The sequence below is a fragment of the Thalassophryne amazonica genome, chromosome 20 (genome assembly GCF_902500255.1).
Source record: "Thalassophryne amazonica chromosome 20, fThaAma1.1, whole genome shotgun sequence".
Classification (NCBI taxonomy): Eukaryota; Metazoa; Chordata; class Actinopteri; order Batrachoidiformes; family Batrachoididae; genus Thalassophryne; species Thalassophryne amazonica.
The window spans coordinates 62,507,244-62,531,044 of record NC_047122.1 but is presented as its reverse complement, the minus strand read 5'-3'; the positions used below and the strand labels follow the sequence as shown (position 1 = coordinate 62,531,044).

Sequence of the window (23,801 nt, the reverse complement as noted above, 5' to 3'; positions counted from 1 at the left end):
GTCAACAGTATCAAAAGCAGCACTGAGGTCCAACAGAACAAGCACAGAGATGAGTCCACTGTCCGAGGCCATAAGAAGATCATTTGTAACCTTCACTAATGCTGTTTCTGTACTATGATGAATTCTAAAACCTGACTGAAACTCTTCAAATAGACCATTCCTCTGCAGATGATCAGTTAGCTGTTTTACAACTACCCTTTCAAGAATTTTTGAGAGAAAAGGAAGGTTGGAGATTGGCCTATAATTAGCTAAGATAGCTGGGTCAAGTGATGGCTTTTTAAGTAATGGTTTAATTACTGCCACCTTAAAAGCCTGTGGTACATAGCCAACTAACAAAGATAGATTGATCATATTTAAGATCGAAGCATTAAATAATCCTGGACAATCCACTATTCCAGCATTACGATAAATTGTACAAGTTAAGTGCTTGGATATTTGTGGAAAACAGCAAACATATAGATGTTCAAGGTACTTTAAAAGAAATGTACATTGAACATTCAAATTTGAATATGTTGGCAAAACCATTACTTATTTGTTTTAATCAAAACATGAATTCTTTTTACTTTAATCAACTTCTCATAGGGCTTTTTCCTTAAAAAGGCGAGTTTCAATTGCTAATCTGAACTGAAGATGTTTTCTGCCTGAACAATATATCACAAAACCCCCATATTTAATACTAATTAAACGTCTGGGTATCCAGTCATTATAAACAAATGTATGGCTCTTGGGGACTTTTACTGTACATGAAAAGAACACTGATGTGAAGCAATGCAAAACGGCTCATCAGGAGACATTTGGCTAAACAAATGGTGTTTCTTTCTCCGCTTTCCAGCTTTAAACAGATGTCAGGTGCACAAATATTTGGACCACCCCCTTAAAAAAAAATATTTATTTTGCCTTTGCATACCACCTCAATGGAAGTTCATAATAAGAACTTGTAGCGCAGACTGCTTTATTTTTTTATGTTAACGGTCGCTTTAACTACTAGGGGAGCTACGACCACTACCTTTGCACCCCGCAAGGACTAAACCAAACCAGCTTTTTTAGATTCCTTAGATGACCCCAAAGCACAATCAGGATGTTCCCAAAAATAAAAACTGGCTTCAAGCCAGTTGTCCAACATGGCGTCCAAGAAGGCCATCAAAATAGGGTTTTTTTTTCACGAAAACACCTTTAAACAACTTAAATATCACAGAGATTCAATGGGAAGACCATTGCAGGTCAAAGCAAACTCATTTGTGCCCAAACTAAATTCATTCATGGGTTTAAGATTCAAAATGGCATCCAAAATGGCTACCAATAGACCCTTATCATTGAATCTCTGTGATATTTAAGTTGTTTATATGTGGTTTAAAGGTGTTTTAGTGAAAAACCCTATTTTGGCAGCCATCTTGGATAACTGGCTTGAGGCCAGTTTTTATTTTTGGGAACATCCTGATTGTGCTTTGGGGTCATCTAAGGAACCTAAAAAAGTTGGTTTGGTTTAGTCCTGGAGGGGGTGCAAAGGTAGTGGTCATAGCTCCCCTAGTAAACCATTTATTAGCAATGTAAGAATTACGGTCACTTTTATACATAATAAATATGTTTTGGGCATCATCAAAAATCAATCATCAGGATATTAAACAATAATGGTACTACATGGTAAATCTGTCTGGAGTAGACAGTTCTAAAAAAAAACTGAGTTAACGTGCAAGAAGGAGACTGGTGAGGGAAGCCACCAAGACGCCCATGACAACTCTGAAGTAGTTATAAGCTTCTGTGGCTGTAGTTGTACAAACTGTACATTCTTAACTAGTTTACCAGAGAGCACACGGGTGACTCAAACTTGGATATGACTAAGCCTCCCCCCGTTACGAAAATATTTCTCTGTCCCACGCCACGATGACTGTACGGCTACTGGTGCAACCGACAAAAGCTGCACTTTGCAAAGTTTCGACAATCACCGCTGTGGAAGCTTTGAACTCCTTAAGAGTTGTCATGGGTGTCTTGGTGGCTTCTCTCACTTATCTTGTTGCAGTCTCTCACCATACTGCTTACTTTTCTGAATGACTGATGTAAATTAAGTCCACAACATATTCAGTGGCTTAAAAATGTTCACATACAGTATCTATCCCCCAACCCTTCTAAAGAAACCTGGCTGTAAAAGTGATGTTTTGTTTGGACAATAAGCTACATTTAGTTTATTCAATTGCCTCCAATTATTTTTGGCCTCTGAAAGTGGAGCAACTGTGTATAAAAATGATGGTTTATTCCTAAATGGTTAAAATGATATTTTTGTTAATCAACCTGAACTGAAGCTGAAATTTAACACTAGAAACAGATTTTAAATGTTTTATTTCTTCACTGGTGTAATGTGCAAAGGCGAAATTACAAAACCTGTCACTGTCCAAATACTTATGGATCTGACTGTAATGTCAAAAAAATTAAATACCAAGCTTACTGATACCTTACTGCAGACAACCTCCCCAAAACAAAGTTCTCATAACAGAACCAAAAACGGACTTTGTTATAGTTCCGTGCGGAGGGGTGTGTGTGTGCCACGTGGGTCTGTGTTCGTATACAGTTCAGTCGAGTGCAAAAACTGTCAGGGGCTGGTAAACCGAAAATAACCCGAACTGGAACAGAGAGCTTCCCCAAACTAAAGAGAAAAGTTCTGACTGCCAGAGTCACTTTTTAAGGGGCTGGTAGATGGATGCGTTGGGGTCCAGGGAGGAGGGACTATTGTCCATGAACTTGGAGGAGTAGTGAGGCGTGACGGGGCTCAGGCTGCTGCCGTCTGCAGAGTAAGAAAGGCTGGGCATCACCGCCATCACCTCCGCTATCTTCTGCTTCAGCTCTGCAATCTCCTGCTCCCTCTGGTGGATCTGACCTGGACAAGACAGAAGGTTCATAAAGGAGGTGTTAATTTAACGGTATACAGGCAGAGCATGCTGGACATTCTGGAGTAACGACATACTGGCAAAGTCATTAGGTACACCTCGATTAAACTCCGCCCCATTATGCAAACTGGGCCATCCCAGAATACAGCAGGGGTACACACCCACCGGCCACTTTATTAGGTACGCCTCACTAGCACCAGGTTGGATCCCCTTTTGCCTTCAGAACTGTCTTAATTCTTTGTGTCATAGATTCAACAAGGTGTTGGAAACGTTCCTCAGAGATGATGGTCCATATTGACATGACGGCATCACATAGTCACCCAGTCAACCAGTTTGTCCATTCTGAGCTCTGACATCAACAAGGCATTTTCTTCCACACAAGTGCCACTCACTAAATATCTTCTCATTTTTGGGCCATTCTCTGTAAACCCCAGAGATGGTTGTGTGTGAAAATCCCAGTAGACTGGCAGTTTCTGAAATACTCAGGCCAGCCTGTCTGGTACCAACAACCATGCCATCTTTAAAGTCACTTAAATCTCCTTTCTTCCCCATTCTGATGCTCAGTTTGAACTTCAGCAAGTCATCTTCATCACATCTTGATGCCTAAATGCACTGAGTTGCTGCCATGTGATTGAGTAATTAGCCATTTGTGTTAACAAGCAATTGAGTAGGTGTACCTAATGAAGTGGCCAGTCAGTGTATATGAGGGTAACCCACAAATTACTAAAGAAAAAAAACAAAACAAAAACAAACAAAAAACCCAAAACAAAACAGCAGGACAGAGGTCCATCAAACTTGGTGGGAATATTACTTGGGGTTCGTGTCCCCAGGTGATAAATATCAGGTTGGTTTTAAGCGTGTCTCCATGCCTGAATTTGTTTAGTTTCCGCCACATATACAAAGTAAAGTGGCACATGAGTGTAAATTAGTTTGTCATTGGTGAGATAAAACCATTAAGACACAACTAGATGAAGTGGTTAAAGACAGTCTTTCTCAGATGTCCTGGACACACAGTAAAATTTGTGTGCGTGTATGTGCACCACACATAACACCAGTAATCCTGCAGAACTGTCATTCACCGACAACAAACGCGAATGTGTAGTTTTAAAGACCAATGAATTTGCTTTGTTCATAGCAGCTCAAACTTATGTCTGACTACACATCAAAGTGTCCCTGACCAAGAAATCAAAACACCCAAATTGCACAAGCCTGGGTAGGACGGTAAAATCTTCGTCCGGTTCTGCAGGTGGTTCTGAACATATTGAAATATCTCCCACAGGAGTGTTGGCAGGACTAAAACTCGAGCCACTGTAAAAACAAACACATTCACTCAGCTCAAATCCACAATGTTGGCACTAACAATGCGGCGACCACATGCAAACGCCCGATCACAGTTCATGTTCTTCAGCCTGGCTGAATCTGATGCCTTTGTGTAATATTTTTAATATTAAAACCTGGTGGTATGACTCTTCAATAATCCCACAATTCATCTGTGGTTCACTGGCCAATGATTAAACACACAATGACTGAATGCACGCTCTCTTATCACAGCCAGTAACTCGCTGCTGAGCGGGCACGCACATCTGAACCTGTTCACACGGTTTTGTCATCACAGCAACCCCTCCCTTGAAACCATAAGTTGATTATGATCCGTTAGCACTTATCTGTTAGCACACAAAAAAAAAAAAAACATACAGGTAGGGCTGGCTATTGAGAACCGGTTCTTTTCGGGTATCGTTAAGAAATGATTCAATCCACCGATATCAATAGTCTTTTTCTTAAAGATTCCCTTATCAGTCCTTTAGAGCGGCCGTTGTTTTTGAGGGCGTTTGTCGGGAAAATGATCATTTGCAGCGGCTCTCATCAACCGCTTCTGCAGCGCGACTCCACTTTGAAACGTGAACCAATGAAGCACTGCTTCAATCCACTGGCTCATTGGTTGTTTTATTTTGCTTTATCTTAATTTTTCCCTGCTAAAACCCTAAAGAGCATATGTCTGTGAGTAATATTTACCTTTTCATGTTAAAACGACCTATTATGGCCTTCTGAAACAGTTGATAGATGTATTTTATAACTTAAAAACCGGGCCGATGCTAACGCATTAGCATGTCTATGGCGTTTTCAATGTTAAAGTAGACCTGCATTGAAATAAGTGTGGTCAGATTTCAGAAAGAAATAGCTGATATGTATTTATAAGACCCTTGTGAATGCAGTAAAGTAAATCTGTAAGCCCAAATTTGTAATTCAGCGGAGAAATCTTCGTTTAAGAATGACAAATTTGCAGCTAAAATTTAGCCCTCTGTGAAAACAGTTTGTACAGCCGTATCATTTCCATGATGTCAGGGACGACGCGCTCCCGCCTTCAGTCCGATCCCGCATTGAAATTGATTTTATCTGTTAGTAATGTTACTTATACACGTCCTGGTTTCAACATCCAAAAGTAAGCTGCAATGAATGTGAGATACAGATCTGTGTGCTCAGATCAGCAACAACATCGACAGCGGGCGCCGTTCTTCCTCTCCTGCTCTCTGCCTCCGCTGCGCTTATTAAGTCTGCGGGCTCGTTAACCGCCGACGCGGGCCACTCACACCGCCCGTGTCTGCTTTGCAGCCGATGTGTCAGATTCAGCGCACAACACCGGCATCACCTCTCTGTCTACTGAATGGAGCTGCAGCACACCTGGCACAAGTCTTGAGATTACGCTCGCTGTTTTAATGCGAAGTGGCCGGTACACCTGTTGCTGCAAGGACAGACTTCTTGCGGCAAAATCCGCAGCACCGCACATCTCGGCAATCGGAGCCCCAGAGCTCCATGGACGCTGAGAGAGGTTTATATATTTTTAATGACTTGGATTCTTTGCGGGTCTCGCGTCCATATCCCGCGATGGTACCGGAGGCGAAAGACAGTAGATTTTCATTGTGACACCACTCAATCAAACGGGCGTATGAAAAGTCCCCCAACATAATTTTCAAGCACAAATAAAAGAAATGTGTACTCACCAAACATGCTGCAAGACAATATGAAGTTTTAAAAAAGTAGATCCTTCCGTATAAGACAAGAAAAAGGTGCAGATGCAAACTGACGTAAATCCACAAATTACAGTTGGCGCGCAATGCATGCTGGGAGAGAGGGTCTTCTCCGTGACGTCTCGGCAGCGTCCATGATGAGAGGGACAGTTTTGCGGAGGGCTAAATGTTAACTGTAAATTTGCCATTTTTAAATGAAGATTTCTCCGTTGAATGACAGATCTGGGCTTCCAGATTTACTTTACTACATTCAGAAGGATCTTATGTGTAAATGTAAGTCATTTTTTGGTCCAAAGATCTGACTGCATTTATTTCAATGCAGGTCTCCTTTAAAGTTAGTATTAGCTGTTCGCATCTCAGCACATTTGTGTGCATTTGTTTTCTGTATAATAATTAATGGCTCAGCACAGATTAAGAGAGTCAAATATATTAAAAATTGTATTATATTAATTTGTTTTTATTTAAATATTAATAATAATAATAGCAACAACAACAGCAGCAACTCTTCAGAAGCGGCAAGGCCATTAAAATATGTTCATTGTGAGTCACTTTTGTGTGGATTAAAGTCACTAACTGGGACTCTTGTGTTGTTGCAGTCAAGAAACGAGAATCATCATCTGTTCCGTTGGCACAGCTCCAAACGCTGCGCGGCTCTCTGCCGAGACGGTTTGTAATTCCGGTTGGAATTAATAACTTCAAAACGAATTGCCGCTTTAAATAAAATGACACTTCTTTCCAAACGCTGTTATACAGACAAACAACAATCGACTAAAATGTTTTTTCCTCCCAAAATGAGACGTCCTGCATTCTTTATGAATTACATCCTGACATGCAGCACAGTCGGCTGCAAGCGCTCAGCTCAGCTGTATGGAAAGACATTCATGCCAATAATGTCTGAAAGGAAATGCTTTTGATAAAAACTACAGATTTTATTTCTATTTATGTTCAGAGATCAAGGATCCTCCATGTAGAGTTTATTATGTCCAGAGTTTAAGGATCCAGTGACCAATTCCATATTTCTTTACTTTAAGACTCAATAAAATAAAACCTGTAAAGCCTACTTTTAGTACACAGCAAATTCACAATAGGTATTGATAAGGAATCGGATTGATAATGCTCTCGACAGATAAAATCTTATCAATACCCATCCCTACATACAGGGCAGGTATAGGAGCAGGGCTGGTGACCCCCTGGTTTTGACAAAAAAAAAAAAAAAATGAAAAGACTCCTCACAGACATGGTGAATTATGTTAACTGTACTTCACCATGAGACTGTCAATTACTGAAAGTATCATCATTGAGAAGCACCACGTTCGCATGAAAGCACTTTATAATTACTATGATTTATAGGGACTTCATGGTCTGTATTTTAGATTTTTTCAGATAAAAATTACTGATTCAAGAAGCGTTTTGACAATTTTCCAGCTCGGAGATTCAACTAATAGAAACAAAAATGCAGTAAAAGATTCAATTCTTTTATTGCAAATCCATTTACATGTCAGTCACTTTGTTCCTACGGTCCGGGTTCGTGTACCTTGTGCGATTTCCAGCTGTCTTTTGGCGTCGCCTAAGGCAGAGAAGAGGTCCAGTTTGATCCTGGTCTCGGCACTCAGGCTGTTCTCCAGGTGCTGAGTCTTCTCCTGCATAGCTGACAGGGCAGACATCAACACCTCCGTGTCCTTCTCGTTCTCTTTATACTTCCGTAGCTCCTGCATGGGACAGGGAATATCACGCGATTAAAAATGACAACCACAATGGACACTCAGGAGAGTAGCACTACCACGTCTTACGTGTTTGACACCAATCAATGATACCAAAATACAAGTTCTTGTGTGGCGATGACATTTGGTCAGCTCTGTCCAAAGCTGAACCACTAACACACAGCGCTGCCACCATGTTTAACACATACTGGCCACATACTGTTTGAGATAAACTGTTATGATCTTGAGTTTGACTGTTTAAGGTAAACCAAGATCATGGAACAAACAAAAGGTGATGTATGACTTCAAACTAGTGTTTAATAGTAGCCACTGGTGTATCTTTAACCAATCCCTCCAGGTAGCTATTCTAAATACCTCCAATATAGAAGCATTGGGCCAAAATTTTGAACTTGGTTGTTAATAAATTTTTCCAAACACCAAATATTTACATGTCTCCATTAGTTGCCATTCTAATCAAAATATAAAACTTTATGGCCCAAAACTTCACTCAGAGATGATTTTGCACCAACGGAACGTACGTTTTCTGAACATTCAATTCTTACTTTGGCTATTAGCAACATGGCAAAGTCACACTGATTCAACAAGGAATGACAGATTCAATCAGAGATGTTCAACATGCACAGCTCAGCCTGCAAGCTTCAGGGGCTCATTCGGCAACCGTTCCCACACACAGATTTGTGCTTAAACCATGCGTCCGAACAGTTCTATGTAAAGTATGGAATTTACCTACTTGTACATACAAATGAGTGTAAATATGTGCACAACGATGCAATGAGAAAGTGTCACAGTGTGCAACCTCCTCCACATATGTTCTTTATTTCCTCAAATTAATAAGTACACAGTTAATCACGGTGTTGATTTAGAAATGGACGTGTAGCCTCATTGGCATCAAAACCTAAAAAGACACTTGTGTGAACTAAACAGCAGCTTTTGACCTCAACATCTTGAGGAAACTTGATCTTAATAAGTACAACAGCATGGTAACATCACAGGATCACAAAGGATTCTGGTGCAACTGTAACAGGAAATAAATAATTGTCTACTTATTTTGTTCATTGCAAAGTTTTATGCTGGTTCTTGTGGTGAGCTTGTTAAAATAATGTCCACAAGTGACTGTGATGTCTGAATTAAGAAGCACCGTGGTGGACTGACTGAATTCAAAACTACTGGTGGAGTTGTCGTTGCCAGTCGCTGCACGTATTTTCCGCAGCTAACTGTTGTCACCACACCTCAATCACCGTCTCATAAAAGTTGATTTTACCATCTATATTTATGATCGATGCGAGTGCCTCCTTCATAAATAGTTTTTTTATTTTTGTACTTGCACACATGCTAAATGTTGTTCGTATGACAGAATTTAGAACCTTTTCTACGCAGTCTGATGAATGAGGGCCCCAGTTTGTGTGTGAGTGGGAGATCAGGGAGGAAAATGTATCATTTACTTCCTCAAAGACATTAAAATAAAAGTGCTGTCATAAAAGTGCATCTCAGCCATTTAGTCTCACCTGACACTTGCCCTCTAGATCCCTAATCTGCTCCTCTTTGAGTTTTGTTTCTATGCTGAGCTTCTTGCACTCCGTCTCCAGCTCTCTGATACGCCCTCGCAGAGAATCAGTCGACTCCACTCTGATCCACAGAAGGCAAAACGACAAAGACGGCCATCAATCAATAAACGCATCATGGATTCATCTTTCACTTCACAATAATCTTTCTTTGCAGTAATTTGTGGGACCATCTACAAAGGTCACTCTGTTGAAGCAAAACCATTTAGGGAAATGTGTTGATTTACAGATTCACTGATTTAATTTGTACCTGTTGGCAGCAGCTAATGCTATGGCTCTGGCAGCAGTGGCCTCTTCCATCTTCTTCCTCTTCCTCTCCTCAGCCAGTTGTTTCTCTGCCAGCGCCCGAGCCTCCTGCTCAGCCTTTAGCCTTTTCTCCAGCTGGGAGATGGCCTGTTTATCCTTCTGCTTTGCCTGAACAGCACTGTGGAGCCTGATGTGAGGAGAATAATACAGTCAGCCTGCTGTGACATCAAATATGCAGTTTTACATTGATGCAAAGTTCATGCTGACATCTGACTGACTGTGTTTGCCTTTTACCATTTAGACATCTCGTCCACAACCTGATGTAATAAGCTTACAAATCCACCCAGTCTGCTTCACAACACTGGTATTATCAGAACAACTCCCACATCTTTCTTCTCCGACTGGGTGTTGGGTAGGATGGTGGAAACAAGGTGCTTCGGTGCCTTTCGTCCGTGAGGAAAGGTTTAATGACCTTGGCTTCTGTGGTCTTTGTGGACTCAAGAGATGCCCTGATTGCAGCACTTGAGAAGCTGAGTGAGGATCTGGATTTGTGACCATTGTGAATCAAGACTAAGATCCAGGCTTTCTGGACCCAGCCATCAGAATTATTCTTTTTATCTGTATGTAGTCAAAGCTCTAAACTTGTTGAGACCTTCACTTATCTCCACAGTGACACTGTTGTCTCTGGGTCCTCAACCTTTGAAACTGGGAGACACCTGGGTAGAGTTTATGGAGTCATGAGTTTGCTGGATAGAGGAGATGCTGATATCGCTGTAGGAGAATGAAGATCCAAGTCTTTAAGGTTCTGAAGCTTCCTGTATGGTTGTGAGACTCTGATGCCAATCAGTGACCTAAGGTGATGACAGGATGTCTTTGGTACTAGAGGAGGATCCTTGAGTACTGCTGGAATGACTGTGCCAAAAGAAACCACATTTCTTTGGGCATGATTCAACATATAAGTGCCTTAGTGTTGAGGACCCCAGTGGCTGGAGAAGGCCAAGGGAACCTGTCTGCAGCAGGTAGATTGTTACGTTCGAGAGACATGGAAATCACCCAGTTGTCTACTTGGGTGATTACCATCCAGTACCCAAGGAGGCTCTGTAGTGACTTTCTCCAAGATTAAAGTTGGCACTACTGTCTTCTTACAAGCACTGGAACGCAACCATGAATCAACCCATAACTTAATGTTCTCTTGGATTAAATGTTTTATAGAAAAATCAATAGCCAAATTAATTTAGATACATCTACTGGGATTATTTTTGGCTTGCATGTGAATAATGCTGTTTTTCCCCACAAACACAAAAAAAGAAATCACTTTTTAAACTTCAAGTGTTGCCTTAAAATTTAGTTGACTTAAGTTTATAATGAGTCAGCTAGTACAGCATCATGTATTTTCATGACATAATTACAAATTATTGGTTTATTGGCCAAAAAAAAAAAAAAAAAAGACCTGCTCTACAGCATAAAGCAACATGTGCGAGGGTGGCTTTGAAACAAGGACTTTCTGGAGGGGTGCCTGTGCCATTTATGCAAAAGATGTTTCATTACCTACACATAGTATTGTCTGTAAGCTTATCTTTGCTGTAGGTTACAGAACAGTGGCACACTTTGATTAGTGCCAGTTATTTGTGCTACTGCATGTGTGTGTGTGTGTGTATATACTCTGTACTGTATGTGCACCCACTTGTTCTGTAGCAGCTCGTTGTCCTGGCGAAGCTGGCCTAGTTCAGAGCGAAGGCTGCGGTCCTGGCTGCTCAGGGAGGAAAGCTGACTCCGCAGCTCCGACTCCATCTGCCTGTTGGCCTGAAGATCCGCCTTCAGACGCTTCATGTCCTGCTCCAGCCTTTCACAGAAGAAGTAAGTTAATAAATAAATAAATAAATAAAATAAGGCCAATTTAATATCATACACTAATTCGACAAATAAGTGTCTGTTTGTTCCCTTATTCTTACCAGCCTCTTTGTCCGATTTCCACCAAACTGATATGTGAATGACAGCAACCGTAAGAACTGCCCTGAATGGGTTTGCTTTGGCAAAGATCTCCTTTGCCAAAGACCTTAGACAGTCAAAGTCTAAGGTCAGATTTTTGATTTACACTCTCAACCTGAACCAAATTTGGCACACAAATGGAGACGGGTTCTTGAATTGCCCAAGTGAGATTAAATTGGCTAAAAGGCAATCATTCAGAGCCAGATCATGCCTGGTTGTCTGTTTGCCAGCCTGCTCCTCACAGGTCCTTTTACTGATTTCTACCAAGCTGGTCTTAAAGAAGTCAATTCAGCATAGGTCAAAGAATTTGATTTTCAACCCAATTTGGACAAAACATGGCCCACACTCAGGTGACTTCCAGAACTGCCTTGACAAGGTCATCTTTGGTAGCGTGGTTCTTATTGCTTTAATTTTCAACTGACCCCAGTTGCTCGGGGTCGCCACAGTGGATCCAGTAGGGAGCCATAGGTGGATTCCGATGTTTTTATTTTTGCTAGATGTCTTTCCTGATGCAACTCAGTTCTACTTGGCAAAACATGTGCAGCTCTTGGTATTCCTAAGCGGCCTCCCAACAAAATACCTATCAGGACCTACTTTGAGTTGCGTTCAGAGTCACATGGCTGTGCACTCGAGTGCACAAAGACAGACACACACGCACAGAAAAACAAAAACATTGAAGAAAGTTGTGTAGGATTGGGTGTTTCAGTTTGGTGGTGTGTGCCTCTTACCGCACTAGAGTGTCCGATTTGCCCAGCTGGTTGTTGGGGATACAGTTCTCTACAGGATCCTTCTGACCCTTCCCTGCTCCTTTCTGCTTTTTGTCACTCTTATTGGTTGATGAACCCGGAACACTCCCATTTGTGGAAATGTGATTGCGCGGAGAGGAGTTTGAAATGTTGCTCCCACCTCCACTGCCGTTTTTGTAGTTCTTCCCAGTACCTCCTGTTTCCTCTTTAGAAATAAAGTGTGAGTTGGTGTCAACTTGTGCGTTTTCTCCTACTAGGTCGTTATTCAGTCTCTTTGCCCCAATGTAGTTCTCAATGTAGTCCGTCTCCTGGAGTTTGGAGTCCAGCGTATGTATAATACTGTTGTTATTGATCCCAACTGTTTGTTTTTTGTCCTCGCGTGCTTTTGCAGTACTGTCCTTCCCCTTTTCCCGGTACTCCAGTTCTGGTAATGGCAACGAAGTGGTTTTCTTTCCCGGAGGTGCTCCGTTTTGGGATATAACTGAAGAATCTATTTCTGAGATGCCTTTAGATAATGCTGCTAGAAGAATGCAAAGGAAGATGGCATTAGAAAAATAATAAGAAACATGCGACATTAAACAAACAGCATGATGGCAACATAACTGCCAACCAAAAAACAAAATGACTGATAATATCTGAGCAAACTGATTGAAATCTCTGACAGGCTGCATATGAAATCATGATTACTCGATGCACCTGACTTGCTTCCTATTTTTCTTTTATCAGCCTGCTAATAGTTGTGCTGTGTTAACCTGTTAATTAACATTTTTATAAAAGTGCTTCATGACATTTTTGCTTTGATTGGAAATACTGAACAGTTTAGCTTTTAACTTTCAGGTAGCAGAATTGAAAATGAAAATACTCTTCAAATGGTAAATGGACTGCATTGATATAGCGCTTTTCCATCTGCATCAGACGCTCAAAGCACTTTACAATTATGCCTCACATTCACCCTGATGTCAGGGTGCTGCCATACAAGGCACTCACTACACACTGGGAGCAATAGGCGATTAAAGACCTTGCCCAAGGGTCCTTAGTGATTTTCCAGTCATGCGGGGAATAAGAAGTCATGTTGAACCAAACTGTATTGAAACTACACTTACAGCTCCACAAATAAACCAGTTTCTCTTCAAAGTTTGAAAAGCTCACTATCAAGCCTGATATCACAATTAGCATTCATTTTATTTTCAATGACTGATTAAAAAAAAAAGAAAAAGCTATACCTGTGCAATAAAATGCATTTATTTTTGTTCAGTGTTACATTGGTTGTTTAAAAAGTAGTATTTCTTACTACATACATTTTAAAAGATTCTCATTCAATCTTGAGTACTTGCAAAGTCTTAAAGGCAACCATTTGTTTAACTTTGGGAGAAGACTTGGAAAGAAAAAGTTATTCTTTTTTTTATTTCACTTTTGTTACGAGTGTCAACAGAAAAGTCACAATCTAACATTTCTATAAGAAAAACAAATCGACCCACATGGACTATTAAGGTGATGTTCTCCTCTCTGAATGAACCAAACTGCACCATCCTGAGTGTACATTTCATGGAGGGGTCCTGCCGTTTACTAGCATGAGCTGTCTGTCTACTCTAACATTATATGTTAGTACTGTGTGATGTACAGATGCATGCACATCTTTTAACTCCTGATGCCCTGATTTGCTATTTTTTTATGCATATCCTTGAAATGCAGCACAGAGCTTTGCCTCAGTGTTGGCAACCACAGACAACCCACCAGAAAGCTAAAAGTTATTGCCGTTTAAATGCACACACACACTCTAGTTGTGGCACACAGCTTCAATAGACAAGGGATGATTTATACACCCCCCCCCCCCCCCTTCACAAATGGATACCTGAACATCATGGACGCTATTTAAACACGTCACACTTTGAATATAATATTTCATGAAGAAAACTTCTTTAATAGCTTTCTACAATGTTTTTGCATAGTTTTTGTTTTGTCTTGTATAGTATGCCCAGTGGAGGCGTGTCAGCGGTAAGAACCAAAACAACGATTTTCAAATGCACCTCTCTGTCAGTACATTTGCTTCAATTTCTTATTATATGTGGATGAGGTTCATCCTGTAGTAATATTACATTTCAGCTACAGGAGGATTTTGGAGGTCCTGCACTTGAGGAATGAGGGTGAAATGAACATCAGAAGCAGCTCTGTTTGCATTGAGGTTCTGCAACCTCTCAGCTTTTTATTAATTGGAACCTCCGTGACTTTCTTACCACTCCAAAAGATTGCACTGGAATTAAGGATGGCACAATACCACCTTTTCATGTCAGATACAGGAACTTTCTGTATCTGCTGATACTAATCTGATACCATTTCCTTGTCTTACAATAACTAATCTGTTACTAAATACATTTGTCTTGATGTACTTTGATAACCTCGCCATTTGACAAAACATAATCTCAATTTATGAAACAAATATTCTACTCCCCAAAAGAAAAACGTGCATAGCCAACAACATATGCAAAAGAAGATTTGGATCAAGTAAAATACAACTCTAAAATAAATAAATACAACATTTTCTAGACTATAAATTGTGCATTTTTTACTTGTTTGGCTGCTCCTCTGACTTGTACATCACAGCGAATTATGTAAAAAAAAAAAAAAAAAACAAACAAAAAAAAACACATTATCATCTACAGCAGGGGTGGGCAATTAATTTTTACAAGGGGCCACATAGGGAACCTGAATTATGTCTGAGGGCCACACCATCGATAACTAAGGCTGTCTCCCATTACAAATTTTACAAAAAATTACCTATTTAATAGCTTTTATAGGTAATTTTTAATTATTGTAATAATATGTAAATATTTAAATATACCGAAATAAACCTCTCTAATGATTTGCAACACACAAGCTTGACATTTTTAATATATGTAATAATAATCACAGACCTCATGAGGGCCGGACAGAGACATGTAAAGGGCCGCATGTGGCCCCTGGGCCACAGTTTGCCCAGGTCTGATCTACAGCCACAAAATTGAAAAACCTACACATGTGACAAGCTACTCTTGCCTACTGATCTGAATGAGGCACAGTATGGTCCTCCAGAGGCAAAGGTGGTAAGTTGGATACCAACACCATAAATCAATATCTCAATGAAGAGGACATGCTGAGTGTTAAAGAGTGAATGGAATGAACAAATCATGCTCTCAAACTGAAAAACCATGCTACTGAATCAAGATAGAGAATAACCTTCATACTATTCACAACCCCACTTGTTTGCATTTTGTGGAAAAGCCAGAACCATAATGAGAAGGGTAGCTATGCTAAGGTAAGGCCAATTATAATTATTTTAAAAAGCAATTTTAACAGGTTTATTTACATTTAGTGAAATAAACATGCTCACATTTAGCTTCACACTGATGTTTTCATCTGTTCGGTTGTGACAAGAAGCAGTTCATGCTTGAGTCCTTTGTGCCTTGCACATTATTTAGCACGTTAGCTTTTGCTTGCTAATGTGGCATTTGCTATAAATTAACAAAGTGACAAATTCATTTTGCTTTTCGTTGCATGAAGTTGTAGAGTACATTTTTTAGAATAAATGTGACGTATTGACTGATGCGACATGTTTTTTCTTCTTCATGACACATTTTTAAACAGATGTAACTAATACTTAGGTGTGACTCTTAATGTGGAAAAAAAAAAAAAAAAAAAACACTACCGTATTTTCTGGAGTACAAGTTCTACCTTTATTCTGTATCAGCTCTTGCATTTTTTTTTTTAACTTTTGTATTGCTGGAGTGCTCTTATTAATATTATTCTCATTTGTTCTTTTATTATTAGAGTTTATTTTCTTTAGTGTTTTGATTCCTGCAAAAGCCCTATATAAATAGTCATTATAATTATCATTAACAACAAATGTGTGATTTTATTTGCTATACAAGTCACAGGATCTCCCAAACTGCTTAAAAAAAAAAGAACACAACTTATATTCTGGAAAATACAGTCAACAGATAGTGATCAGTAGAAGTGGTGAAAGTAGATGAGTTTAAATATTTGGGGTCAACTGTTCAAAGTAATGGAGAGTGTGGTAGAGAGGTGAAGAAGAAAGTGCAGGCAGGATGGAGTGGGTGGAGAAAGGTGGCAGGAGTGATTTGTGACCGAAGAATATCAGCAAGAGTGAAGGAGAAAGTTTACAAGACAGTAGTGAGACCAGCTATGTTGTACGGCTTAGAGACGGTGGCACTAACAAAAAGACAGGAGGCAGAGCTGGAGGTGGCAGAGCTGAAGATGTTGAGATTCTCTTTGGGAGTGACGAGAATGGACAAGATTAGGAATGAACATATCAGAGGGACAGCTCAGGTGGGACGGTTTGGAGACAAAGTCAGAGAGGTGAGATTGAGATGGTTTGGACATGTGCAGAGGAGGGACCCAGGGTATATAGGGAGAAGGATGCTGAGGATGGAGCCACCAGGCAGGAGGAGAAGAGGGAGGACAAAAAGGAGGTTTATGGATGTGCTGAAGGAGGACATGGAGGTGGTTGGTGTGACAGAGGAAGATACAGAGGACAGGGTGAGATGAAAACGATTGATCTGCTGTGGCGCCCCCTAACGGGAACAGCCGAAAGACAAAGAAGAAGAAGGCGGCACTGATCAATGTGAGCTTTTCTGCCTGAGATAATGTCACTTGTGCATGATGACAAAGAGTTGAACTTTTACTGAGAGAAACTCATTTTGAAGTGGAAATTTTCAGACTTGTAAAGTGACAAGTTAACAATGAAAGTAGTCCTGTTCTGCTGAATCACTGACTTTTGATGCTTGCTTAGCCTCCAGCAGAGGACTAAAACCGATTCCAGAAATTTCACTGATCAACATCACTTTGAGCAGATGTAATCACTTAAATTACCTGGTGGAGCGGGCAGGTGCAAAGAAAACCTGCACCTCTGGCCTACAGTATACTTGTTGTCTTTTACATTGGCAACATAAATAAATTAAAATTGAGTGTGTGTGTCTCACCCTCTTCTGCCTCCCGTTCCTGCCTCTGCAGCATCTGTTGCTCTGGTGGTAAAGCCTGTTGAAGAAGCTGCATGTAAAATTCATTCTCCTTCTGCACTTCCTTCTGTTTCCTCAGTCGCATTTTGTAGCTGACGTAACTCTTAAAGCCAAAGCCCAGAGTTACAACTGGATAGCCGATACTGGGAAGTAGAGAGAAACACTGGGGGTCAACATTTGACTTGTCAACATGTTTGTATCATGCATACACAACACATGACCTTTACCAGTGAGCAGCAAAGGGTCGACACAGGTCGACGTGAAAGTTCTTCAGGTCTTTGAAGCGTATGGCAGCTTCGATATACACAAACAGGATCCACAGCGACACAGTAGGGAGACAGACTCCTCTTTCTGTGTGAAAGCAAGACACATACATGTACAAAAAAAAAACAAAAAAAAAACACTAACTCTGCACTCTTGGGTGTAGCACTGAAAAAATGTGGCAGCTAAGAATTTACTGTGCACCAGGTCTTTGAGGTGAAAATTAAAAAGAATCCATGGAGTACTTTAGCTAACCTGTGTGCCAGACATACTGGACCCATACGTAGGTGCTGGCAGCAAAAAACAGCCATTGGACGGGGATGAAGAGGAGACAGATGATGTCTGATGTAAATGCCACACACACAAAGAAGACAGAGAATGCCTAAGAAAAGGAGAAAAGAGACAGTTATAAAAGTTATGCAGAAACAGAACATACAGTATGATATGCAGTAATCCATGGGCATGTTATGAGTACAGGGGGACTGTTATCGACGAGCTAAGCAAGTATGTTGGTTACCTGCTGCTGGTTGGCAAACCATGATTACAGTTTAAATCTCCGCCAGGCCATTAATGTTTTCTCTCGTTCATATTCAAACTCCTGGAATAATGTTGATGTTATCGGGGGTGTCACACCTTAAAACTGGAAAGTGGTCAAACACTCAAGGATGAACTTTTCCCATGGGTTCCATTTTCTAAGTGAGTGTGTGTATTACTTCCAGTTTCTGTATTTTGATCAGAATCAAATTCTGATCAAAATCGAATTTGTTCTCAAGTAAGTTCTCACATACAAAAAAATTATATCTGGTGTCATTGGTGCATAAACAACAATAAAAAGAAAAGGAAAACAATACTTCTGTAAGATGTAAGGGAGTCAAATAAACAGCAAAACTATGTTCACTGTCAAAAAAAAAATATATATATAACATTGTGGAATGGGGCTGTGCAAAAGGCATGCAGATGTTGTGAACTTTCTCCTGTTCTTGCCCCTCTATCAGAAATCAATCCAGACCATGAACCTGAATGCAAGTCAGGTGGAAAAGGTCAATGTTCAGGTTTAAAATATATAAATAAGCTCTTACCAGACCCTGATACCGGAAGGAGTCGTAGACACTCCGAATGAAAAGCCAAAAGGGCCAAAGATACTCGAACCTGAACTCCAGCACAAAGTCAGCCAGCAGAACCAACACCCACACTACCAGGAACTTCAGGTACAGGAACGTACTGTGGGAGAAGAAAACAAAAAAGATCAATCATGGAGAAAATAACCACTGTTAGATATATCTGTGGGTTTATATTCTATTTTGTTATTATGTTTTGGACTTACTTAAATGATTATACTTTTCCTGTGAGTCCGGTAACTGCTTAAAACATGTGTGTGGAACTGGATTTGGCTGGTTTTGACTCTTAGAACAAAGTCTATCAATCAAGTCTATGATCCCTGGACCAGATACCAGTCCATCACAGTTTGCTTCCCAAAGCAAGACCAGTTTCTATTTACAGCTGAGTGGACTGGGACAATGCAGTTGAGGCATCTTGTTCAGAGACGCACAGACAGACAGGCAGCCCGAAGCACAAACAAAGAATTGAACCCCGGTCTATATATTGGTCGTCCTACTCTGATACCAGATCAACCTGCTCTAAAGGACAGTGATTTGGAGCTGCCTGAAAACTTTGCCCTTTGTCACTTCCTGTCCTACTGCAAATTCTGATGCTTCAGAAGTAGATTTAAGTTATCATAAAGACCTGCAGATGTCCCGCTAATAAACAAGGCAACACAGAGACTGTGGTGCATGTCTCCACTCTCTAACCAGAGTAACATTTATTTTAAGAGATCCCAAGCTGATGTCAGGCACCAGGTGTCCTAAAAATAGATGCCAAAGTCTGTAACCCATACTCACTGAGGAGATGTAACCCCCAGCACCACCTCAGTTTCAGACCTCTTAACGTGTTTCTGTGCCTGTTATATTAAATGCAAGGACGCTGTTGCTCATCACACCGCCTATGTGATGGGAGGAAAATTGACAGTGTGTGGAAACCAGAGCACCCAGAGGAAACCCACGCAAACATGGGGAGAACATGCAAACTCCACACAGAAAAGCCACAGGTGGGAATCGATCCCATGACCTTCTTACTGTGAGGCAACAGTGCTAACCACTGAGCAACCGTGCTGCCCTAGAGTTCTGCTGTGTTCACATCGACTGTTAGTGGCAGATTTGAAACCGATGACCCATTATTTTCAAAAAGAGAACGACGGAAAAATTCCTTCACCCCTGTGAACACAGCAGCCACACACACCACAATGGCACGTACCGTCAAAAGTTGAAGATTTTCAACTTTTGGCATATCAGGCAGCCACAAGGACAAACCAGATATTGTTTTATCTTTAACGAGGAGAAAAAAAAAATACAGATGGCAAGAGATGGGTGATTTAAGTGCAGAGAGTCACCTGATTTTAAACAGGTAAATGTGAATAATGTGATATTACAGGAATTAATCTATAACCTCACAAAAAGTTAACATAGCCAGGGGTTCCTGTTTAAATATAGTGCTACAGAAAATCCTAAAACTCTGTTTTATCTTACAATAAAATAATTGCTCATGTTGTTAGCACTGAAAAATGGTTGTGCCTCACTTTGTTAGCTGGAGACGACAGCAATTTTTCTGCTGTTGACATGTGAATGCAGCATTAAAATAAATAAGAATTCCCCACTATGTCCTGGTGTCGCAGACCGAACGGTGCGCTCCTAAAAATTGATGCCCCCTGCCTCCACTGCGCATGCGTCATTTTGGAGCTCAGCCGCTCCTCTAAGACAGAGTCTCTTCACCCAAAGCAATCAAATGGATTACTCGGATTATTAATCATCAGATGACAACGTAAAACCTTTAAAATCATTCTAAAGTCAGTTTTAAGCAGAAACAAGGTGATACTATGTGATGTTTTGAAATGACTGACTTGCAGTGAACGCATCAGCTTGTGTAGCTGTGGCACTCTGATCGCTTCCTCCGTCTTTTATGATGAAATAATGCCGAGTTTATGTGGAAATGATTGTTGTACAAAAGCTTCAGATATCTGTCACTGAGAGATGACAAATGGAGTGCAGTTTTAAGCAGAAACGATGTGATAATCTGTGAAGCGCGGCTAATGATGCATACGCAGTGAAGGTAGGGTGGATCGATTTTTAGGGGAGGACCATTCGGTTAGCGACACCGGTTTACAAACTCCACGACAACTGTTCACAAAACATATGCTCACACCCTTAATGGAAAAAGAGACAAATGCTCACAAACCAAGAATTTTTTTTATAATGTTTATTTGTTATAATGTATTAGTTTTCATAGTACTTAGTGATGTATTTATTGAGAAACAGGATATTGATATTTCAATGACTTTTGCTATCACACAAAAGTGCTATCACACCTCTTGAGTGGCACCTCTGTTCAAAACAAACAAACAAAACACCCCCGTTGAGGTGGAGCCATTAGTTGACTACTTCCACACAGCGTACGTCTCTGGCTCCAGCCTGAAGGTCCTCCACCACCCATCCATGTCCGCAACATCCTTCCCCAACTTGGCATTCCAGTCTGGAATGTTCACACAGCCACCCTGGAGGCCCGGGACCCCACATACAACATCTGCGCTGGGTGGAAGACATCCTTCTCCTAGCTGAATGGCCACCAGCACTCTTCCTTCTGGACATCTGTCGATGGGCTCTGCAGGGACTATGCTCCTGAAAGCACTCACCTGCTACAACGCTCCAGAGGGCAGCTCATCAAGAAGCACCAACATAGACTGCGTGTCCAGAAGCAGAAACACCTTTGCATCCTCTGCCAGGACATCGTGGCAAAGCGTCGCACTCTACCAGCATTTCTGGATGGAGCGGGTCACGGTATCCGCCTTGACTAAATGCACTTTTATATTGCACATATTTGTGAGTTGAAAATAAAAGTTTCCCCAATGTACATCCCTGTTTTCTTGTCTGGTGTTAATATATTAGAATAAGTTTAAAATATTTGTAAGCTTCAGATGAAATAATTACGATGAATATTTGCTTGCGAGCATTTGTCTCTTTTTCCATGTGTGAGCATTTGACTTGTGAGCATTTAGGCACCTTGACACTTGCACGCATTTAATCCCTGCACTGGCACACAATTTTGCATACAAAAGAGTAAACTCATCGTAAACTGTTGTAAACTGTGCAAGGCCCTGCGCGCAATGACACGCAGTGTTTACGAATAAGTTGCACAATGTTCACAACTAGTTCACGCAAGTGGCATGAAATTTATGCATGCCAGAAATTAACATTTCAAAATTTCGTAAACTTTTGTAAACTGTGTAAGGCCCTGCGCACAATGACACCCAGTGTTGACGAATAGGTTGCACAATGTTCACAACTAGTTCATGCAAGTGGCACAAAATTTATGCATGCCAGAAATGGTTAACATTTCAAAATTTCATAAACTGTTGAAACCGTGCAAGGATGCGAGGCATAAATTTTGTGCCACTTGTACAACTGAACAACCTATGGACTATATGCATGGAGTGGTGTAATGTATTTCTGTTAAGATCTCTGGTTGTTGTGTCGTTTCCGGTTATGGCGGATGCCAGTGTTTGATTCTTTTCAATATCTGAAAACTTTAATCAATTTACAACGTTTCTAGTGTTTGTTTGTTTTTTTTGTCATTGTTCATATTTTTGTGTTGTTCTCAGCATTTTCTGCCTGCTGATGTGATCCAGCTGTCAACCACACAGGTGCGCTGTTTGTTTAAAAAAAAAGGAGCTGCCCTGTTCTTTTTGAGTGGAACAACTACTCCATTCCTGTCCCTCGTCCCGGTGTTTGGGAGCGAAGACAGCGAGGTTGCTGCTCTATGGAAGGAAATGGAGGAGATGGCCATCAGCTGCAAGTTTGGCTGGGAGCGGTTTGCTGCCTCCGATGATGACATCAGGTTATATACAAGGTAAGAAGGTTAGAATGTTTGAATGAGTAAAATTAATGTTTCAAAAATATGTTAGCATAGAGCGATACAATACAAATAATTAGGGAACGCCATTGACAGTTAATGATTCTACATGTGTATGCAGCCCTATTTTTTTGTATTTATATAACACTATTGATTATTATAGTGACGATTAACTATTAAGGTGATAATCCATAATGGCAGTGACTTCGGGAAGTTCCAGTAAACAGCGAGTAAACTCAGGACAGCCAACTTCACAGTACAGTGAGTGTGCTCCACTAGTTTCCCCTGCACCGGACATTCTGGCGCCATCAGGCATAGAACGCAGGACTGTGTGCATATAGTCCATTTGCAAACACTGTGTGTCAATTTGTGTCATTGCACATAAGGCCTCACACAGTTTACGATGAGTTTACTCACTGGCACCCAAAATTGTGTCTCAATGCAGGGATCAAATTTGTGCAAGTGTCAAGGTGGCTTTTGTCTTGTGAGCAGAGAATACAATGCACATATCTGTCTGCCACCTGCTGGACATGTCTGAGTTTGTTGCAGGGAATAATCTTGTCATTGCATACATGATGGAAAAGAAGAGCAGGTGTGCTGTCAGTTCCTTTAAATTTCCAATGCCAACAGACACCAAGGTTACAATACTTTGATGTCAAAAATGTTCTTTGAATTTTTTTTAAGTACTTTATAATTTATAAGCCATTTCAGTATGTACAAAACAGCTTATTCGGAAATAAAATGTAAGTTGCAACCACGAATCAAAGCATGACGAGAAAGATGGATGTATATTTGTGAGGTGACATGTCTGGGCATGTTACTTTATGCACAGCTGTTCTCACAAATCTGCCAAGCCTCGAGTCAGAAACGGCAAACAAGCTCATCCTGACATTAATTGTCAAAACGGTTTTTGCACTTTACATGAACACTATTTTTAGAGAGGGTTCAAACAGACAAAGCACAGATGAGCATTAACCCCGCCGACCGCGACACCCCGGGATGTAAAACAAGCACCACCGACGTTTCTTCTGTCATAATGTGTTTTGATTTTTTTTCCCTCCTCAAAACATAAATTATATATTTTAGCTGCTGTAAGATATCCACAGAGTGAAACGAGCCACGCGTACAGAGTAACACCGCCACCTCTCATCGGAATTGAGGTAAAAATTGAACTAAACGAGCTAGCTTGGAAGTACAAATGGCACATAAGTGACGTTAGGCCTATAAATGTAAGGATGTGCGGCGGCTGTGCGTCCAGAGAAGAGCGTGTGAGTGTGCCACAGGCACCATTGTTACACAATAAGGTCCCTGTTTGTACCTGCTATATATACCCTCGGTGATTCGGTTCCGTTTTATCGGCCGTCGGAGTTTGCTGCAGTCTGCATTGCGCCGCTTCATCC

The 23,801-nt window shown here is 40.8% G+C and overlaps 1 protein-coding gene across 1 annotated transcript; it reads right to left on the bottom strand.

Moving 5' to 3' along the window:
• Nucleotides 1-2,114: 2,114 nt before the first annotated feature.
• On the bottom strand, nt 2,115-23,799 carry maco1a (macoilin 1a). The gene is made up of 11 exons (XM_034160592.1): nt 23,720-23,799; nt 18,522-18,663; nt 17,698-17,824; nt 17,409-17,532; nt 17,146-17,324; nt 12,152-12,689; nt 11,119-11,277; nt 9,439-9,621; nt 9,132-9,252; nt 7,440-7,614; nt 2,115-2,869 (listed from the first exon to the last, which is right to left on the bottom strand). The coding sequence occupies exons 1-11, from the start codon at nt 23,797-23,799 to the stop codon at nt 2,667-2,669; spliced, it is 2,031 nt and encodes a 676-aa protein (XP_034016483.1). The 3' UTR covers nt 2,115-2,666.
• Between the last annotated feature and the right edge of the window lie 2 nt (nt 23,800-23,801).